The 22,897-nt window shown below is 38.8% G+C and overlaps 2 protein-coding genes across 3 annotated transcripts in view; one reads left to right on the top strand and one right to left on the bottom strand.

Annotated features, from left to right (window-relative positions):
- Positions 1-1,868, bottom strand: part of FAM114A1 (family with sequence similarity 114 member A1) — a 78,982-nt gene extending 77,114 nt beyond the window's left edge. Inside the window, exons 1-2 of one of the 2 annotated variants that reach the window (XM_043969507.1) lie at positions 1,783-1,828; positions 1,065-1,155 (exon numbers count right to left, since the gene is read on the bottom strand). The gene's annotated coding sequence lies outside the window, so the exon portion shown is untranslated. Of the gene's footprint in view, positions 1-1,064; positions 1,156-1,782 lie in introns of both variants that reach the window. The other variant, XM_043969508.1, reaches the window with a different exon arrangement.
- A 6,068-nt stretch (positions 1,869-7,936) lies between these two features.
- TLR6 (toll like receptor 6) lies at positions 7,937-15,795 on the top strand. The gene is made up of 2 exons (XM_043971447.1): positions 7,937-8,055; positions 12,860-15,795. The coding sequence occupies exon 2, from the start codon at positions 12,891-12,893 to the stop codon at positions 15,318-15,320; it is 2,430 nt and encodes an 809-aa protein (XP_043827382.1). The 5' UTR covers positions 7,937-8,055; positions 12,860-12,890; the 3' UTR covers positions 15,321-15,795.
- The last annotated feature ends 7,102 nt before the right edge of the window (positions 15,796-22,897 follow it).

Here is a 22,897-nt window from a genome sequence, read left to right as displayed (position 1 = left end):
CCCAGGTTAAAAACTCCAGCCTTAGTATGAATAAATTTATCAGAACTTTCCCTAAGAGCAGGTATTATTAGAAAAAAGAAGGTTGAGAGCATTGAGTGGAGGTTAGGGCAACTGAAGGATAAGCAGGATGATAGACAGGGGAATATATGAGTGCTAGATTTGTAGTCAGAGAATTTGGGTTCATGTTCTTAATTCTACCACTTAATACCTCTGTGACCTTTGGTAAGTTACTTATGCTTTCTGGGCCTCAGTTTCCTTTGTTTGTAAAAATGAGGTGGTTGGACTTTATAATCTCTAAAGTCTGTTCCAGTCTTAAATCTATGATCCTATGATACACGCAGGAGATACTAACAGCATTTTTTTTTTATTTTTCTTTTTTTGTGGGGCAATGAGGATTAAGCGACTTGACCAGGGTCACACAGCTAGTGAGTATTAAGTGTCTGAGGCCACATTTGAACTCAGGTCCTCCTGAATCCAGGGCCAGTCCCAACAGCATTTTTTTTTAAGATAAAGTTTGCCCAATCCAAAATCTTGTCTAGGACTGGCATAATATTCACACACATATACATACATACTTACCCATCATACACACAGACATATATACACATCTTTGGCATCTCTCGGCATTATCTGGCTAGGAATTTCCTATTTGAGGAGGGAGGTGGAAGACCAGCAGGGCATCAAGGAAATCCATGAAGAAGATTCTCCATGGAAATAGCCTCAGCAGCTTCCAGTATCCTAGAGAAGGAATGCAGCGGGAGCTGGCAGCAGGAAGGCCCTACCTGACCAAAACTTCCGGGAGAGAAAGACTTTCCAGAGAAAGGAACTTTAAATAGTTCCAAAGAAAGCCTTGCTCTAAAGACAACCGGAAATACTCCTCAGATCCCAGAGCAAATTTGATGAGAAGATGCGGGCTCTGCAAGGGGAGTGTCTGCCCTGGCAAAAAGGCGAGTCTTAGAGAAGAACCATGAGGTTGAAAAGCAGACAAAAGACCCCAAACTATGAGCGCAGAAGCCCGAAGGGAACGTGTCCCGGAGCGAAACCGGCTTAACTTTTCTTCCTACCTCTTCCCAGGCTCTCCGCTCCTCCTTTCCTCTCCTTCAGAAATCAAGGTGTCTTCGGCTCTACTAACACCTCCCGTCTCTCGCCTGCAAGCTAGAAGCGGGGAAACTTTGTAAAACTGCTCCCATAGAGACTCTCGAAATGGCGTGGACCGGTAGAGGCTGGGATGGACCTTGCAGACAAAACTAGTGGACGAAGGAGGTCCAGGGAGCATGTTGTGTCTGGGTACACACGTGTACACACACACACACACACACACACACACACACACGTTCCTTGAACTTTAAGGAATACGCCTCTGTCATCGCCTTTGCCTTCCTTTCCCCAGACCTTGATCTTAACCTCTCTCGAAAGTCTGAGTCTCCGCACCGTGGGAGCATCCCCGTTCTTGCCCGGTACCCTAGCCACCCCTCGTTAGGCGCAGCGATGGGACAGCAACACAGCAACGAGCTCCCTGCCTTTGGTGCCATGCCAGGGGCAGGCACCTGAAAGTAACAAATGGCAAAGTTTCGTACCCGGTTCGGTGCCAGAGCTTCTGCTGACACTGACCAGATACCCCACCCCTGGCCCTCCAACAGTCCCAGTGCGCCTGGGACGTGTCACCCAAGTTCCTGCAAAGGCCTGGAGCATTGGAGAATAGGGAAACGCGGGACAGTGACCTCCCCGCCGGGGGCGAGAGAAAGAAAAGGAAGAAAGAAAAGGGAGCTTGGGGCTCCTTACCGCTCGAGCCGGCTGAGCTGGTCCCCCGAGCGCCCCCTGGCCCTTCCCCGCCCCGCCACGTCGGCAGGGCCTTGGAGAAGCAGGGAGGACCCGGAGGGGGCGGGGCTGGGGCGGGAGCAGGGACGGACGGGGTCCGGCTGGGGCAACCGGCCCCGCCTCCCAGAAACCTTTAGCCTTCAATGAAAACCCTGCCCCGCCAGCGTAGGGAAGCCCTAATAAGCGGAGGTTAAAGAGCTGGAAGGGCCTTCAAATGCCATCTGGTTCAACCTCTTCCCAACCTCTTTGGAGCAAAGCTTCCGCCGCTGGAAGACTGCACTAAAGCCCTTATACTTTCGTTTAGTTGCTCTGACTCCGGATGAGGTTTGTTAGAACCCTGGAGTGTGGGAGGGACGGAGCCTCCCCTAGGAATGTGACCTCTGGAAGAATCCGTTCAGGACGTTCTTTTTTTTTCTTTCTTTCTTTCTTTTTTTTTTAGGGGGATTCATCCCTACTATCAAAGAGCGAGAGCTGGAAAGGACCCGAGAGAACTTTGTTCATTGTCTAGATGAGGAAATTAAGGCCCATGGAGGTTAGCTTGAATGAGGTCAAACCAGCTGACTATTGGGCAGAAGCCTAGGACTAGAACCTGACCCTCCTGCATTTCCAGCCGAGAGTTATTCACACTGTATCAACTTAGAATTGGAAAATTTGCCTACTAGTCTCGGTGACTCTTAGTTATCTTCTACTTGAACCTTTTCCCCCTGGGTTTGCTTCTTCCTTTCCTTGTGTAAATAATAATAATAATAATAATAATAATAATAATAATAATAATAATAATAATAATAATTTAAAAATGCCCAAATGGGTAGAGCACAGAAAAATTCTGCAGCCAATGCCACTGAGGATTGAGGGAATCCCACTTTGTTATTAAGCCTGATTTTGGTTGGGGACTGTCCCTCCAGGGCAGGAAAATGCTGTATTTTAGTCTCTGGATTTAAATCTTAGGAAACAAAAGGGAAATTTCTGTATATTTTAGAACCTCGTTACTACTTGTAGAAAAATAATGACTTTTTTTGTTTGTTAAATTCTGCTTATACTTAGAGCAATGTTCTGAAATCTGGCCCAGATATTTTTGTGAGAATATGAACCCCTTGAGGGCATGGGCTGTTGAATGTTTTTGTCTTTGTGATCTGAGCTCCTAGTACAGTGTCACTGTTGATAAACGCTTTCTGAACTTAATTAATTTTGTGATGTGACATCTCACAGGTTTAGTATGTTATAGTCACACCTGTTGTTTATCAAAGGTATTTGGTAAGGGCTATATTTGTTATTTGTTCAGGATAGTCCCATGGGTACTACAAGAGCATGACCAAGAATGATTTTGTTGTTGTTGTTGAGGATTTAAAATCTTTTCATATTTATGGCCAACTGTAAATTAGTGCCTTTTAATCAGAAAAGGAGTTGGAAAAAGAATGACCCACCCATTTGTCTTTGGGATTGGTCTGCTTGAGCTTAGTCTGGGTAAATTCTCCCTACCCATTGGCTAGCAGATCTATGAGGTTCAGGACCAGTGGTTTCTAGACTGTACTCTTGAAAGAATCAACTTATGATGGAATTTATTTTTTATTTTTTTTTTTTTTAGTGAGTCGATTGGTGTTAAATGAGTTGCCCAGGGTCACACAGCCAGTAACTGTTAAGTGTCTGAGGCCGGATTTGAACTCAGGTACTCCTGACTCCAGGGCCTGTGCTCTATCCACTGCGCCACCTAGCTGCCCCTACGATGGAATTTAAACTGTTTCTCTCCATCACCCCCCAATATGGCATGTTTCTTCTTTCCACAGTGTGCACCATCTCAGATTGTGTAAATTGCTATTTTCACCCAAACCTTGATTCCATCCTTCTAGCATCCAATTATATTATCAGAGGAAAACAATCTTTTTTTGGAAAGATATTAAAAAATAAAAGCCAATAAAAAACAACCTTTAGTGTCTGTTCATATTTTTACTTTCACATGCCTTTAGATTTCAAAATCTCATTTAATTCAGAATTAGACCATTTAATCAAAATTCTTTTCTATTGCCTGTACTTGATGCCTGCTATTTACATGGTGATCAAATTAAACCAAACTACCTCAAAAGTATTGCCCCTATTTCTTTTTTTTTTTTTTGCCCCTATTTCTTTACAGGAGTTTTGGTTTTTAGCGAGTTTCTAACATATACAGAATTGTCCCTTCTGTAGCACTAATTTTTCTTTTCAAGAAAAGTCCAGAGTCTGAAGAAATCTCACAAAGTTAAAGCATATACCACTTTCTCAAATGGATATACTTTGCCCTACAGATGCTAGCCTCTCTTAAGTCAGTCCTGATATGCCATGAAAGCTGCTAAAAAGGCCAAACTGTATTTCTTGCTGCCACCTGCAGAGAATTGAGAAGCCTCTTACATTTTTATGAGTAAGAATGAATAAGAGGAAGAAGCTGAGCCTTGGTCCTCCAAATAAATGAATAAGTGATGAAGCCCAGCTGCAGGGTATTATGTGTCTGTTTTCATTAGTGACCTTAGGCAAATCACTAAAAATTTTGTGTCTCTATAAAACTGGGAAAATACTGATTAATGAGATTGATTAGTGAATGATCACTCAACTAAAATATAAAATCCCATGTGCAGTAAAAGCTTTCATTGGAATGCTTATGATATTTTATTTCATTGAATTTTCAGGCACACTAGATGTTTCTTTTGATTTTGACCTTTGTTCATTTCAAATTCAACAAACATTCTTAATGGCCTAGTGTGTGTAGAGGCTCTGCTAAATAAGGTGTAGTTCCTGGCATGAAGGAACTTATAACTTAAATAGGGGAGGTAAGATGCATGTGATTTACTATAATACAAAATTATAGGTGGTACAAAATGTCATGTGAGATCAAAAGGAGAAAAGGTCCCTGCCAACTCAGGGAATCCTAGAAGACTTCTTGGAGGAGGTGTCATTTGACTCAGTCTTTAAGGGGTGGGGAGGACTTCAAAAGGCAGAAAATGGGTTGGGTACTCAAGACATATGAAATAATGTCAGCAAATGCATGGGAGGATGGTAAAGCATTGAGCATTTAGTGGAGGTAAAGTCTAAGTTATCTGGAACTAAGTATGTGACAGGAAAGAGTATGAGCTAAGACTGGAAAGCTAAGGTGCCATTAGATTGTGGAGGACTTTAAACATCAGTTTAAAGAGTCTAACATTTATTTAGGAGGCAATCTGGAGCCAATCGAGGGTATAGAGCAGACGAGTAACATGATCAGATCTCTGGATGAGAAAGAGAAATGTGACAGTAAGGTAAAGAATAAAAATCTTTTCACAGGATATGTTAGTCCTGAAAAGAACTGGTCCTTTCTTGGGGCCCACATGTACAAAAATATTTATAGCAGCTCTCTTTGTGGTGGCAAAGAATTGGAAATCGAGGGGATGCCCATCAATTGGGGAATGACTGAACAAGTTGTGGTGTATGAACGTATAGGAATACTATTATGCCATAAGAAATGATGAGCAGACAGATTTCAGACAAACCTGGAAAGATTTAAGTGGACTAATGCTGAGTGAAGTGAGCAGAACCATGGGAACATTGTACACAGTAACAGCAACATTGTTTGATGATCAACTGTGATAGACTTAGCTCTTCTCAGCAATACAATGATCTAAGACAATTCCAAAGGATTCATGATGGAAAATTCTCTCCATATCCATAATAAAGAACTGTGGAATCTGAATGCATATTGAACCATACTGTTTCTACTTTTTGGGGGGGGTTTCCCTTTTGTTCTGATTCTTCTTTTACAACATGACTAATGCAGAAATATGTTTAATGTGATTGTACACGTATAACCTATATTAGATTGCTTTCTGTCTTGAGGGGGGAAGGAAGGGAGGGAGGGAGAAAAATTTGGAACTCAAAATCTTATAAAAACAAATGTTAAAAACTATTTTTGCATGTAACTGGAAAGGAATAATAAAATACTTTTAAGATTGAAAAAAAGAACTGGTCCTTTCTTGAATGATTCAGGATTTTGCAGTACCTCGAGGCCATCATTATGAACTGGTTGTATAGAACTATAAATGTAAGTGCAGAAGGGATAAGAGATTAGAATAAAAATGCACAAATCTTTGGGAAAAATCCTGCAAGATACTTTTTAAAAAACTTGATATTGTTTTGTTATACTATGCCTCTGTCTCCTAAAAGGGGGGAGAGAGGAAATCTGGTTAATTAAAGGTTCTAGTAAATCAAAATTTTATTGAAATGCTAACAGCAGTAATAATATGGATAGGTCAATCTCCTACTCCAGGACACTGAAGCTGCCCAATATAAGACAATTTCAAATCCATTCTCCAACCTCTTTTAGCTAAATATTGCCCTAAGAAGATTTGCTTTGAGAAGTTGTGATTCTCTTCAGTGCTGGGTCAAATACAGTAGTTTAGTTTTGGGGAAGAATTTAAAAATGTAATCATTTAAAGTCTGCTTTTGTTTAGTAGGAACAAAGAGAGAATGGTATTTTCTTTTTGCCTGACACAAATTTCTATCCAAATTATCCATTTTAATTTTATAAGATCCATAGGATCGGATATTCAGAGCTAGAAGTAACCCTACAGGTCATCCAGTATGGTGGTATCAAACTTAAATAGAAACAGCTGCATGTTGATTTAGAAAACCACAAATTCACATGATGTTATATTGTAGTTTTATCTGTTTTATTAAACATTTCCCAGTTACATTTTAATGGGGTTCCCACTCAGCTACAAGTTTGATGCTTTTAACCTAGCCCAACTCCTTATTGTGCAGATGTAAGTAGTAAGGCCTGGAGAAGTGATACATTGCCCTCAAGGACACACAGGTGGTAAGGACCAAAGCGTGGATTCAGTTGTAGGACCCCTGACTCTAAAACCAGTTTCTTTCTCCCCCACTGCATTCCTCTAATAATAACAACAGCTTTCAGTTAAAGGAATTGGCTTAACAAATTCTGCAACCCATTTCCTGGTTATATATTTTGAACCACAGATTGTGTAATGAATACTTGAAATTTCAGCTAGAAGTGGTAAATATGAGGGTTTTACTGGAACTAACTCAAACTAACTAGAGAGAGCTGATTGTTCATTTTTCCATGAAAGTATTTCCACCTTGAAAATTGGCAAACACTACAAATCAGGGTTTGATTTATTAATTTACTGTCAAGACTTATGAAAGTGATGAAGAAAATATAAATAATGAATATCAAATGTAAAAGTATATGTTTTCCCCCTGCCCCATCCAGTTATTAAACATTTACCAGCACACTCCTGGCAAAAATCTCTTTACTCTTCTTTTTTCTTCAATTCTTCAGAGTAGCAGATTAAAATTTCTCCTTAGGTCTGAGAAGTCACAAAGTTCACCAGCCTCTTTTTCTTATTCTCTCTTATATGCTTTAACTAACTAGTTGAAAACACAAGGTTTTAGAGAAAAATTGTTGTACCTACTATTCAGAAAGATACAACAAGTTTTCCCTAATTAATCCATTGGAATCCCTGAAACAAGCAGGTTGTTATTATATTTCTGCAGCAAATAAGGTATTTAAATGACATTTGCTACCTCAAAAATATTAGTCTGTTGAGCAGAACCATGACCAATAATTCTTGTGTCATGGGCAAGCATCACAAAACAAGCTTGAAAGCTGTACAGATTTGGCTGGGTTAAGATCATGGTGAGAGACCTTGGACCTTAGAAGACAAGGCCTCATGTTGGGGAAAAAAAACACCTGGATATCATCCCAGGGTGGAGAAATAGGGACCACAGTTCAGCCATTGAGGGAAAGAACAGGGTAAAAACAGACCTGGGAGAAAGTCAACTAGAATGTGACCTGAAATGAATTATTCTTGCTAACTAGGTGGTAAACTCTGTTGTTTCTACCTGTTAAAAGAGCTCAAGTGTTATGTGTCCAATACGTTTTAGCACCATAGGGGGAAGCTCTGATTGCCTTCCCCTAGTTTTATGCCTGTACTATTGAGTAAGGGGCATGTATTGCTTCTAGATGAATGTAGGGAAAATTCATTTATAAGGTGTAGTTCCATTAATGTTCAATAGATGGCACAAAACCCTTCAAGGTCTTATTTTCTTACTTCCTGTATTTTGAACAGTCATCTTTATATTTTTTACGACAGTCAGAGGAAACTTCATTTCCTCTGAAGAGAAATCTGGATGAGTGGGGGCTCTTATATACCTTTTGTTCCAAATCAAAATGATGAAAGATGAAGAAAGAAGAGCTCAGAATTACACAGGAGACAAGTAGGTTTTCTTTACAGTGAGCATATTACTTGAATTTAGGAAATTCCGTTGCTTATAATCCTTTTCTCTGTAGTAAGAGAGAAGAGGAGGGTGTATGTAGTTGGGTGAGAAACTAAATGAACATTTGTTTGTTTTACTCCATAACATCATCCTTTCCCCTGGGCTTCTTAGTGCTGCCTTCTCTCACCTACTGTTGGTGTCCTCTTTCTTTATTCTATTTTCTTACATGATTTCTTAGAGTACATCGGTAATCCAGATATATAGCACTCATCACTTACTCCTTTGTGTGTCTTAGCTCCTCAAGTCAACTGTAAACTTCTTGTACAGCTTTGCAGTTGATACAGTTTGTAGTACTTTGCATGTGTTCAGTGCGGGCTTCTTTGTGGAACGTTTAATATAAATGAATGGTGGTTTCTCTTTTTTTTTTATTATGCCTCCTTTTTCTTCTTCTTGTTCTTTATCTTCTTCCTCTACTTAATTACTTTTTAGGCCTAAAAATTGTCCTTTTTTTTTTTTTTAATTTTTGTTTTTGGAGGGGCAATGAGGGTTAAGTGACTTGCCCAGGGTCACACAGCTAGTAACTGTCAAGTGTCTGAGGCTGGATTCGAACTCAGGTACTCCTGAATCCAAAGCCAGTGCTTTATCCACTGCGCCACCTAGCTGCCCCAAAAATTGTCCTTTTTTTTCTTTTTTCCCCCAATCTTTTCCCCCTCAATCTCCCTCTTGTTTTCTTCCTCTTTCCTTGTAGTTAAAGCTTTGATAGTTTATGCTCTCATTTTTTCCCCTTAGACTTCAGGAACTAATTGAATATGAACACATCCAAATGAACACCTGGGTTGACAAACCACATAGTACTAGGTGGATGCATGCGATCTTTCCTTAGAGAAGTCCAACCTTGTGTTCTGTGTCATCTACTAGGTCTAGGCAGGTAAGGAAGAGATATTCATGATGCTCCACAATGGAAATTAGACTCAAAAAGGTTTAGGGGGGCAGCTAGATGGCACAGTGGATAAAGCACCAGTCCTGGATTCATGAGGACCTGAGTTCAAATCCAACCTCAGACACTTGACACTTATTAGCTGTGTGACCCTGGGCAAATCACTTAACCCTCATTGCCCCACAAAAAAAAAAAGGTTTAGGGGACTGTCATTAAATACAAAGCTATCTATTATAACCAGATGAATAAAAATTCAAAAGGCAAGGTGGATCCATTGTCAGGATGCAAAGCAGAGGGTCCTACAACCAAGGAATCTGGTTGTCTTTGAGGGTTTCTGTCAGACTTTTCAATGAAAAAAAAAGTAGTGAGTTTTGGCTGGTGTCCAACATCAAAGAAGTGTGTTGGCAACAGAAATTGGGCCAGGATGGAAGCAAGACTTTCTAAGCCAAGATGACTGAGGACCTGTCTATGTTTCCCCATTTTAATTAACAATAACTGCTGGATTTCACCTTTGGTGTGTAAGATTTAAAATTGGATACTAGATAACCTCCCCTTTTAACCTTTCCCTTATTTATCTCCCAGACTAGTAAATGGAAGAAGCTTCTGATCTCTAGTTAGAGCTTTTATTATTTGGAAATTACAAGGTGATGTTGATTAGAGGGATAGGAAAATAGAAATACAAAACAAATAGTCTTAGGTGTAAGCTTAGTCTATATTCCGTATAAAACTCACCAAAAACCCAAGGCCACCTTTGAGGGGGAGAGCTGTGTCAAGCATGTGCTGCTACGGCGAGCCAGGCCGAGTAGAACTTCCGTCAGCGTCTGTGTGTGCAGCGCAACCATTGGACGAGGAGAGCGGATCAAAGACCTCACTTCCATTCTCTCCTTGCCTTTTAAGCTCGCACCCCGGAAGTGGAGTGCCTAGCAGATGGAGGTGGAGTGCACGGCCGTTGGTCATGGTCTCCTCCCCGAAAGGGTGGTCCTTCAAAAACTGGCGTCTTTCCATTATTGCTAACCGACTGTTAAAAACTTTCATTTTTTTACCACAGGTGCAATAGATCAGTGAAGGGAATCTCTGTTGCTTCCCATCTATGTGGGAACTTTTCAAGAAGAATACCATGGTTGTTAGACTTGTACTAACTAAAATTACTTTGGCAGCTATGGAGTGATAGGAGAGCGGTGAGGCTAGAGGCAGGGAGGTAGCAATCAAAGTCACCAAACTTCTTTTCTTTGAGTCCAACACTGTACTAATTTGGGTGCAGATGTGTGGCACCCATAATTGAATTGATCTGTGGTCTCATCTATGTGGGTACTCTCTCAAGTGGCACAGATTACAACTTATTCCTTCCCCTTCCTCAATCCTTATACTACCCATGTCCATGTCCTTCCACAAATGGACTGTGGCAGGGGGAGAAGGGGAAATAAGTCCATTGACCATGCTGAGAGATTTCTTCCCATTCTCTTGACATGGTAGTTTCATGACAGTGGAGTGTCCAGTCTATCCATTACTTACTCCCTGGTCTACACACATGACTAACTTCTGGTCTCCCCTGCTTATACATCATGTATGCCACAGGCTGTTCTTTATACAACTCCTCTTGCCCAATTCTTGCTTAGTAATATATCGCATCAGAATCACACCCTTGAATCGGCTTCTTGCCTTGCATGCTTCTTCTTTCTGTCTGTCTCCCTACACAGTGTTTCTACATCTGTGTTCCTTTCTGGATGTGTTGGTCTCTTCCTGGGTAAGTATCTGCACTGCAAGATTAGAGATAGGGAAGACATCCCCTAAAATACAAAAAGACCTATTTGTACAAAAATACTGATAACAACTCTTTTTGTGGTGGCTAAGAATTGGAAATCGAAGGGATGTCCATCAACTGGGGAATGGCTAAACAAGCTGTGGTTTATGATTGTGCTGGAATGTTATTGTACTATAAGAAATGACAAGCAGGACAACTTCAGAAAGTCCTGGAAAGACTTATACGAACTGATGTATAGTGAAGTGAGCAGAATCTGGAGAATATTGTGCATAGTGACAGTAATATTGTTTGATGAAGAACTGTGAATGGCTTAACTATTATCAGCAATATGAGCCAAGAAGATCCCAAAGGACTAATAATGAACCAATTCACCTCCTAAGAAGGAACTGGGGCAGCTAGGTGGCACAGTGTATAAAGCACTGGCCTTGGATTCAGGAGGACCTGAGTTCAAATCCAGCCTCAGACACTTGACACTTAACTAGCTGTGTGACCCTGGGCAAGTCACTTAACCCTCATTGCCCTGGAAAAAAAAAAGAAAGAAAGAACTGATGTTGATTAAACAGAGACTGAAGCATGCTATTTTTGCACTTTCCTTTTTTCTTTTATTCAAGTTTTCTTATACAAAAGGACTAATATAGTAATGTTTTACATAATTGCACATGTATAACCTATATCTGATTGCTTACCACCTCAGGGAGGGGGAAAGGGGATAGAGGGAAGGGAGGAGGTATAGAACTTGGAACCTAAAACTTTAAATAAAAATGTTTATTATAAAAAATATTAGAGATGGGGAAAATAAAAGAACAAGAGAGAATATACTTCTCCCTTTTTTCCCCACCCCCTGCTGCAGCCTTTTGGTACATGTGTGGGAGCCCTACACCACCAAGCTGCTCTCTGTATTGAAATGGCAGGTCTGGTAGATTCCAAATTGGGGTGGGGTGGGGCAATGAGGGTTAAGTGACTTACTCGAGGTCACACAGCTAGTAAGTGTCAAGTGTCTGAGGCTGGATTTTAACTCAGGTCCTCCTGAATCCAGGGCTGGTACTTTATCTACTGTGCCACCTAGAGGCCGCCCATAGATTCCATTTTTAAAGGCCACCATGGGCATCACCAATATTCAACTAGCTAGTAGCCAGCTGTCCTTTCCATTTTATCTTGGAATCTCCTTCATACTTTATGAGGGGATACCCAGGCTTAGATTGTACTTTGTTAACATGTTACCATCATGCTACTTCTGTTATTGAGATAAAGCAGTAGTAAATAAAATAGTAGTTATACCTGTAGTATCCACCTCACAGCATTGTTGTAAGGTAAGTACTCTAGGTATCATTATTTTATTTCACAGATGAGAAAACTAAGGTTCAGAGAGGTTAAATGTTTCACCTGTGTTCAAACAGTGTCAAAGATAGGATTTACAAACAAAACAAAACAAAACAAGATAGGATTTGCACCTAAGGCATATTGACTCAAAGATAAACTTCTTCTATGCAATGCTGCCTCTATAATTTATATATAAGGAAACTGAGGTACAGAGAAGTTAAATAATTTGTCTAAAATCATTTAATTAGAAAGTTATATGGAGTACTAGATATAAAATTTGCAGGCACCTGGGTACCTCTGACACTTGTTAGATGTGTAATTATGGGCAAGTCACCTGAGAAATAGTGTGGCAAAGAGAATAAGATGTAGACCTGGAATCAGGAAGATGTAGGTTTAAGTACCACATCAGACACTTACTAACTGTGTGACCCTAGGCTATTCACATAATCTCTCTAAGCCTCAGTTTCTTCATCTACAAAGTGAGGGGATTGGACAAGATGGTCTTTGAGATCCCCACCAGTGCTAAATCTATTATCCTCTGAAGCCACTTAGCCTCTCTCCACCTCAGTTTTTCTATACACAAAATAGGGATAGCAATACCTTTGCTTCTAACAAGGTTCCAGTGGGAATCAAATGAGCTATCATATTATTGTAAGAACTTTGGGGGCTTTAAATTGCCCTATAAACTTCAGCCATGTTGTATTGGGTGGGGTGGGAGTAACATCAGAACTTTATTATTATGTATTGGTATTCATTCAACAAATGTCATGTGGATTTTGTTCTAGAATTTGGACCTGTGTTAAGATGCTCTGAAGAATGACAGTGACCCTTAGGGATGTCCACTGCAACACTATGGCTAATCCCAGGCCATCAATCATCAGAATATTTCATTTTGTCCACATCTTTATGCTGATCCTTGGGAGTGGAATCCCATACTCTTTGGAAAATGAATTTGTGGGCAATTATTCAAACAGCTTTCTCAGTCATGTTCCAAGACTCCTATCATCAAAAACAACAGTCTTAGATCTTTCCCTAAATAATATAACTGGGCTTCAGATTAAGGACTTCAAATCTCTACCAAAGCTGAGAGTTTTAAAACTTTCTCATAATGAGATCCAGTATCTTGATATCAGTGTTTTCAAATTCAACCAGAATCTGGAATACTTGGATTTGTCCCACAACAAGTTATGGAAGATTTCTTGCCATCCTCTCATGAATCTCACATATTTAGACCTCTCGTTCAATGAATTTGAAGCCCTCCCCATCTGTGAGGAATTTGCCAACATGTCTCAACTAGATTTCCTGGGACTGAGTGCTACAAGAATACAAAAATCTGACTTACTACCAATTTGCCATTTGAATCTAAGTCATATCCTGCTAGACCTACAAAGATTTCATGAAAAAAAAGAGAAATTGGAGAGCCTTCCAGTTTTGAGCACAAAGATATTGCAAATTATCTTCCCTCCAAATAGAGCATTCTCTGTTCAATTAGATATGTCAGTGAACAATGTAAGAGAATTAGGACTAACTAATATTAATTTAGATGATGATAAATGTTCAATTTTCATTGATTTTTTATCAAAAGTCATGAATAATTTAAGATTTCTGAACCTTACACTCCACAATGTTGAAATTACTTGGAAATGCTTTGTGGGAATTCTTCAATTTCTTTGGCACAAACCCTTGGAATATCTCTTTATCTACAACTTAACATTGGTGGAAAAAATTAATGAAGAACCATTTATATATTATGAAACTTCTCTGAAAGGACTAAAAATAGAACTTCTTACCAACAAAGTTTATTTATTTTTACAAACATATTTGTATCAAATCTTTTCAGAAATGAACATAAAAATGTTAACAATGTCAGATACTGCTTTGTTATATATGCTTTGTCCTTCTAAGCCTAGTCCATTTCAGTATTTGGACTTTACTAACAATCTTTTCACAGACAACATTTTCCAAGGTTGTAGAAACTTAAGCCTCTTACAAACACTTATTTTACAAAAGAACAAATTGAAACACCTTTCCAATATAGTTCACATGACAGAGACAATGATGTCACTGAAACATCTGGATTTAAGCCAGAATTCCATCAGTTATAATGCAGATAATAGCAACTGCCATTGGGCTGAAAGTCTACTGGTCCTAAATTTGTCTTCCAATGAGCTCACAGACTCAGTCTTCAGATGTTTACCTCCCAGTATCACAGTGCTTGATCTCCACAGAAACAAAATCAGGAGCATCCCTAAAGAGATGTCTAGTCTGGAAACTTTGCAAGAACTAAATATTGCTTTTAATTCTTTATCCGATCTTCCAGGGTGCGATACCTTTAGTAGCCTTTCTAGATTGGTCATCCGATATAATTCAGTTTCCCGCCCATCGGCTCACTTCTTCAACAGCTGCCAGAATATTAAATCACTACACGCAGGAGACAACCCATTCCTGTGTACCTGTGAGCTAAGAGAATTTAGCAAAAATATGGCCACATTATCGAAGAGAGTGGTAAGTGGATGGCCATCCTCGTATAAGTGTGCCTTTCCAGATAGCTATAAGGGGACACAGTTAAAGGACTTTCACTTGTCTCCCTTATCATGTAATTTAGTTCTGTTGATTATCACTATCAGCATCACTGGGTTAGTTCTAATGATTGTTACAATCTTTTTGTGCATCCATTTTGACTTGCCATGGTATCTGAGGATGATATTTCAGTGGACTCAGACACGACGAAGAACTAGGAACATTAGCATAGACAAACTTGAAAGAACATTCCAGTTTCATGCTTTTATTTCATACAGTGAACTGGACTCTGGCTGGGTGAAGTATGAGCTGCTTCCAAAACTAGAGGACGAAGACATAAGGATTTGCCTTCATGAGAGAAACTTTGTCCCTGGAAAGAGTATTGTGGAAAACATTATAAACTGTATAGAGAAAAGTCACAAGTCCATCTTTATTTTGTCCCCCAACTTCATTCAGAGTGAATGGTGCCATTATGAGCTTTATTTTGCTCATCACAAACTTTTTCATGAAGGTTCTGATAACTTAATCCTCATTTTACTGGAGCCAATCTCACAGTACACCATTCCTGCCAAGTATCACAAGCTGAAAGCTCTCATGGCCCAGAGAACCTATTTGGAATGGCCCACAGAGAAGAGTAAGCAGGTGCTTTTTTGGGCTAACATCAGAGCAGCATTTAACATGAAATTAGCATTAGTTGAAGAAGATAATGACACTGAGATAAGATAATTTAAAATTTTTATTATTTTAAATCATTATAAATCAAATCTATTTTGTATCTACTGTGGTAAAAATTATTTGTGGTAAAAATTTTAACACGCCATATATTAGATTTGGCCCTCACACTATTTAATTGTGTTACTCACTTGGTGTTTGGGGGTCTATAGTAATATTATAGTTGATTTTATATTGTTTATTTGGTTTAATGAGATTGGACTGGACCTCGGATTTCAGAGAACTCCATCTACGAGTTAGCTGGGGGCACTTAGAAACTAAGCAAATGACTCATGGTCACACCCTATTTGTCAGAGTTGGGACTTGAAGCTAAGTCCTCCTGTCTCTGAAGCTCTCTATCTACTACATAATGTTCCCCCTGAAATTTCATTTAATACTTTAAAAAGTCTGTGGGTTTGATGGTGTGAGTACTATGTCTTCTGGTATAGATTCTAACTCTACCTTACTTTTTTTTTTTTTTTGTGGGGCAATGAGGGTTAAGTGACTTGCCCAGGGTCACACAGCTAGAATGTGTGAAGTGTCTGAGGCTGGATTTGAACTCAGGTCCTCCTGAATCCAGGGACAATGCCTTATCCACTGTGCCACCTAGCTGCCCCCTCTACCCTACTGTCTTAAGAGGTATGACTTCTCCATAGTTTTTTTTTTCATTTTGTTTTGTTTTTTGCAGGGTAATGAGGGTTAACCCCAATTGCCTCAAACATCTGGGCCATCTCCAGTCATCCTGATGTATATCTTTTTTGTTGTACTTGTTGTTTTGTTTTTTTGTTTTGTGGGGCATTGAGGGTTAAGTGACTTGCCCAAGGTCACACAACTAGTAAGTGTCAAGTGTCTGAGGCCAGATTTGAACTCAGGTTCTTCTGAATCCAGGGCCAGCTGATGTATTTCTTGCCACTGGAGGAGAGAGTGAGACTGGTGACTTTGCACAGTTGTCCCTCACTTAAATCCAATTTACTGCAAATCATGACATCAGCATGGTCCTCTTTGAGAATATAAGACAAACAATCTCTTTATGCCTCTGTCAATAGCAAATCAAATGAGATTGTGTGTATAGTAGTAGTAGTAGTTGTTGTAGGAGACAGAATTTGAATTCAGGTCTTCCTGATTCTAAGTCCTCCAGTGTGGCTAACTTCATTAATAATAAATATGCTTAAAAATATGAATAAGGAGGCAGTTCTGGTGCAGTGGAGAGAAGGAGACTTGCCCTTGGAGTCAAAAAGACACATACACACATATGTATATATGTGTTATATATAGTACATATATACTATATGTGTGTGTTCTATGGGTAGTTCCTACTTTCTTGTCATATTATATTCCTGCAAAGTCACCAGAAAACTAAACAGGAAACAAAATCGTTTTACTGTATTCATTCACCACTTTGGATAGAAAACTTAGAAGTATCCTCTTCTTTGTGAGTAGCCTCCTCACCTTTTTCATTGCTGCTAGATTGGACTTGTATATCTACAAAGAAAAATGTTGATAATGCTATCTTAGAATCACAGAATTTAAGGCTCAGAGTGGGCTTCAGATGTCACTGAATTAGACTCTTTAATGCATATCAGACTTGCTTTTATTACCTCCCTGGCTGCTGGTCAACCATTCTCTGCTTGGATGAAGAGAAATGAACTTAACACTCCCCAAAGCTGTCCACTCCATTTATGAACGCTATTCATTATTAGAAAATTCTTCCTTAGAAAATCCTTTTAGGCTAGTCATGTGTTGGGAGCGGGCAGTAAAGGAGGAGAATACAGCATATATGACATATGCAGAAAGAAATACAATGTTGTCTAAGGTAGGGAATGATTAGAGAAAAGAGGTACAGACTAAATGCTTTAGGAAGATGGAAGAAGAGATCAGCTTGGGGATCAGAGACTGGCGGATGCTTGGTGGGAAAAGAGGGAGTATCAAGTAAAAATTTCCCATTCCTCCTACTATTTCTTATCATCCTCCCACCCTCTAGGCACATTCTATTTTCTCTGGGTTCCTCATATAATATGGTGCCCCGAACTAAGCACAAACCTACAGGTAAGGTCTGATCAGTTCAGAATACCCTGGGACTATTGTTTATTGTCTTAGATCCTTAGTTCAAAAGAGATGCGAGATGCACAAATTTAGAGAATCCAACCCAAATGTTCATATGGATTATGTGTGCCTGACCTGTGGTAGAGCATTCCAAGCTCATAATGGTTTGATTAGCCACAGCCAGACACAGAGTAACTTGCACACTGTCGTGTTGTTCCTCTTCAAGAATGAAGGACAACAACAGCCAGTTCTGCTCTCTGTACTTCTATCAACACAGTCTAATAATATTAGTAAATACAATAGCTTATAGTTACAAAATGGTTTACACACTTTCACTGGATGGCATTTACAATTCCATTACACACTCATCAAATTTTCATTATATTAAACCATCAAATCTTTATATAGATATACATACACACATATACACATACACACACAGACATATATATACACACATATACACATACACATATATATATGTATATATATATATATATATATATATATATATATATATATGTATATATGAACTGCTAACCAAGCTAAATCTCTCCCAGTCTGTACTTGGGAAATTGATATTTTGAATCTGTGCTTAGGAAGGGCAGCTAGGTGGTACAGTAGATAAAGCTTTGGGCTTGGCATTAGGAAGATTCATCTTTGTGAGTTCAAATCTGGCCTTAAACCACTCTGACTATATGATCCTGGAGGCTTAACCCTGGTTGCCTCAGTTTCTTACACTGTAAAATGAGCTGGAGAAAGAAATGGCAAATTGCTCCAATGTCTTTGCCACAAAAACCCCAAATAGGGTCAGGAAGAATTAGATATGACTGAAAAATGACTCAACAACAAAAGGAATTTGCATTTATTCTTATTCATTCCAACACTTCATCTCATTAAATTTAATTCATTGATTCCATCCTCTCTGTTATAATCTTGATGTTATTATCTACCTTACTAGTCACACTTCCCAGTTTTTGTGGGATGAACTCCTTTATGCAAATTCCTTCATTCCTTCCTACAAAAGTACTGAGCAAGATGAATGAATGGATAGATGGATGAAAAAGTAGTCATTAGGTGCTGAGTATGTACAGAGGCTCAAAGGCTCAGGGGATAGAGTGTTGGGCCTAGAATCAGGAAGACATGAGTTCAAATCCAGCTGCAGACACTTATTAGTTGTGTGACCCTAAACAAGTCACTTAATCTCTGCCTTTATCCATTGGAAAAGACACTCCAGTATCTTTGCCAAGAAAACTCCGTGGACGATATTAGTGTGCTATGGTCCATGGGGTCACAAAGAGTAGGACATGACTGAACCACTAGACAAACAAACACACACACAAAAAATGTGCAGGACACTGTGCCAAGCTGTGTGACCCTGGGCAAGTCACTTAACCCTGTTTGCCTCTGTTTTCTCATCTGTAAAATGAGCTGGAGAAGGAAATGGCAAACCACTCCAGTACCTTTGCCAAGAAAGCCTTAAATGGTGTCACAGAGAGTCAGACACAACTCAAATGTGACCAAACAGCAATAAGAAATGGCTATATATGCACCTTCTTTTTTTTCTCTTTATTTTTTTTAAATTAATAAAGTATTTTATTTTTATTCCGTTACATGTAAAGATAGTTCTCATCTTTTGTTTATACAATATATGCACCTTCATCTTTGTGAGTTCAAATCTGGCCTTAAACCACTCTGACTATATGATCCTGGAGGCTTAACTCTGGTTGCCTCAGTTTCTTACTCTGTAAAATGAGCTGGAGAAAGAAATGGGAAAAAATCCTATATTGTCAGAAGTATGTTTCAAAAGAGAGGTAGCATGGTGGGAGGAATAGAGAACTCACTTCAGAATCAAGAAGATGTGGGTTCAAGTCCTGACTCTGATACATACTGTATGTGTGACCCTGGCCAAATCACTTAATCTCACATTGCCCTAGATAATTCTATAAGACTATAAATTACAGATCAGTCACAGATCTGCAATAATAGAGGGAATTTCCTTACCAATGAACTTATAGTTCCAAAAGCCCCCCCATTACTCCCAAATAATTTTCAGAAAAAAAATAAGATAGGAGGAGAATGTATTAAGGAGAGAGAATTTGCTGGTGAGAAGAAATGAGTTTAAACTACATCATGAATAATATATATTAGATATAATGAAGATTTGTCTTGACAGTAGAATAGATTAAGGGATGTTGTGAAAAGCTCTTTGTCATAAAAAAACAACCTAATTATGACAAGACCTTCCTTCTAAGTATGGTCCTGTCTAGATGGATAGATTAAATGTCTTTTCATGGTCTTTTCCCTATATTTTGGATTTAGTTTCCTTAATTTCATTGTTTTTCCCTCCAATCTCTTTAATTAAAAACAAATATTGCAGAACTTTGAGAAGCATAATGGTCTATTCAAAATAGCTTGACATTTGAAGATACTACTATTCTCCAGTCAACTACATAACCTATTTTAAAAAAATAAAATCTTCAGATAATCTGTACTTGGTTAATTCAGAATCCATTCCTACTATGAACTCCTGTGTTTAAATTAATGAGGCATTTGATACAAAAAAAAAAAGCTTTTCAGTCTGATATTTATACTTCCCCCCCCCCTTTTTGGGGTAATGAGGGTTAAGTGACTTGCCCAGGGTCACACAGCTAGTAAGTGTCAAGTGTCTGAGGCCAGATTTGAACTCAGGTCCTCCTGAATCTAGGGTCGGTGCTTTATCCAGTGCACCACCTAGCTGCCCCTTGTTATCTACACTATTTTTTAAAATTGCAAGCTAGAAAATTATCAACAGCATGAACAGTTTCATACACAAAGAAAACCATGTGTTTGGCTGAACTTCCTTAAGCTTTCCTCTGTATATTTTTAGATATTTCATTTATACTTTTTTTCCCTCTGCATATATCACTTCTCTCCTAATTACTACCCTCCCCTCCCCAAAGCCTTCCATTGTAAGAAATTAATATAATTTATAGCTTCTCTTTTTGTGGTGGCAAGGAATTGGAAATTGAGGGGTTGCTCATCAGTTGGGGAATGGCTGAACAAGTTGTGGTATATTAACGTAATGAATTCTACTGTGCTGCAAGAAATGATGAGCAGAAGTTCAAAGAAACCTGGAAGGACTTGTATGAACTGATGATGAGTGAGATGAGCAGAATCAGAACATTATACACAGTATCATCAACATTGTGTGTTGATTAACTGTGATGGACTGGATTCTTCTCACCAATACAATGGTACAAGAGAGTTCCAGGGGACTCATGATGGAAAAGGCTCTCCAAATCCAGAAAAAAATAACAACTATGGAATATGGATGCTGATTGAACCATACTATTTCTTTTGTTTTTGGTGCTGTTGTTTTTCTATTTTGAGGTTTTTCCTTATTGCTCTGATTCTTCTCTTATAACATGACTGATGCAGAAATATGTTTAATGTTGTTATGTATGTGTATGTGTGTATATATGTATATCTATAAGTGTATAGATATATGTATAGATATATAGAGATATATAACCTATATCAGATTGCCTGCTGTCTGGGGGAGGGGGGAGGGAGAGGAGGGAGGGAGAAAAATTTGAAATTGGAAATCTTATGTAAACAAATGCTGAAAGCTATCTCTACATGTAACTGGAAAATAATAAAATACTTTTATTTTAAAAAAAGAAATGAATATAGACCAACAAAACAAATTGGGGTTATGTTAATTGTATCTGAAAATCTGTCTCCTTCTGTACCCCCACAACCCCCCTGAAGAAGGAATTCTTCATCATTAGTCTTCTGGAGGCAAGATTAGATTGCTTAAAAAAAAAAAAAAAAAAAGATTAGGGGCAGCTAGGTGGCGCAGTGGATAGAGCACCGGCCCTGAATTCAGGAGTACCTGAGTTCAAATCCGGCCTCAGACACTTAACACTTACTAGCTGTGTGACCCTGGGCAAGTCACTTAAACCCAATTGCCTCACTAAAAAAAAAAAAAATTAAAAAAAAAAAGATTAGATTGCTTCAATCAGAGTTCTTAAGTTTCTCCAAGTTGTTTTCATTTATGATATTGTGGTCACTGTAGAAATCATTCTTCTTCTTCTGAACATGCTCCATCAGTTCATTTAAGTCTTCTCAGGATAAATCCAACTTGGTCATAGTATATATTTTTTAAATAGGTTGCAATAGACTCTTTGTCAATATTTTATACAATATTTTTGCATCCGTATTCATTAAAAATATTGACCTAATTCTCAAAACAGCCCATTTCACTTTGAGGCCAATTGTAATTGTTAGGAAGCTTTTCTTTACATTGAGCTGAATTCTGACTTTCTCCAACTTCTACCCATTGCTCCTGGTTCTGCCCTCTGGGGTCAGATTCAGGCCAGAACAGTCGAATATATCTCTTCTAGATTTTTGTGGTTTGGTCATTTGTCAGTCCTGTTCAACTCTTTATGACCCCATTTGGGGTTTCCTTGGCAAAGATACTGGGGCAGTTTGCCATTTCCTTCTCCAAATCATTTTAGAGATGAAGAAACTGAGGCAAACAGGGTTAAGTGACTTGCCCAGGGTCACATGGCTAGTAACTGGGGCCAGATTTGAACTCATGAAAATGAGTCTTCTTGACTCCAGGCCAGGCACTCTATCCACTGCACCACCTAGCTGCCCTCTCTTCCATATACATATTTTTTTAAAAATGCAAACGATTCACAGTTTTATTTAAATCATCTTTTTCTCTTCTACTTTTTTATGGAAATGTCCTCTTTTGGTGTTTGTAAAGTCAATTAACATTTATTAAATGCCCACTATGTGCCAGTACTGGGGCTATAAAAGAGGTATAAGACATCCCCTGACCCCAAGGAACTCCCAGTCTAATGCGGATAACAAGCAAACAAGTGCATATAAACAAGCCACATGCCGGAAAAATAGGGAATAATTAAAAGAATTAAGAGGGTTTGGGAAGTGCTTCCTGTAGAAGATAGGATTCTAGGTATGATTTGAAAGAAGTCAGGGAAACCAGGAGGTAAAGATGAGGGAGAGCACTCCAGGTATGAGATACAGCCAGAGAAAATGCCAATCACCCATTTTACAAAACAAGAAAATGAAGACCAGGGAGGTTAAATAATTTGCCCAAGGTCACAGTTAGTAATTATCAGAGGCCGGAATTGAACCTAAGTCCTCTGATTTCAGAGAATTGTCTCTATTATTTTTCTAAATTTAATTTTTAAAATTTTGAACTGAAACATGCCTAAAAGGCATTTACATATACACAGCAGAACACAAAAAGAGGTTTCTCTACAAAATTGTGAATCTCCATTTCATATCACTTAGATTTTTAAGTACATAATTCTATACATTACTTTTATAACTGTCTTGCTTAAGTTGCAAAATACAAAATAAACCCATGTAAATCACCAGCATTTCTAAATATTACCAACAAAGTCCAGCAACAAAAGATAGAGAAACTCCATTTAAAATAACTATAGACAATATAAAATAGTTGGGAGTGTACCTGCCAAGAAAAACCCAGGAACTGTATGAATACAACTATAAAACACTTCTCACACAAATAA

The sequence above is a fragment of the Dromiciops gliroides genome, chromosome 6, assembly GCF_019393635.1.
Source record: "Dromiciops gliroides isolate mDroGli1 chromosome 6, mDroGli1.pri, whole genome shotgun sequence".
Taxonomy (NCBI): Eukaryota; Metazoa; Chordata; class Mammalia; order Microbiotheria; family Microbiotheriidae; genus Dromiciops; species Dromiciops gliroides.
This window is presented reverse-complemented; position numbering and strand designations above follow the sequence as displayed.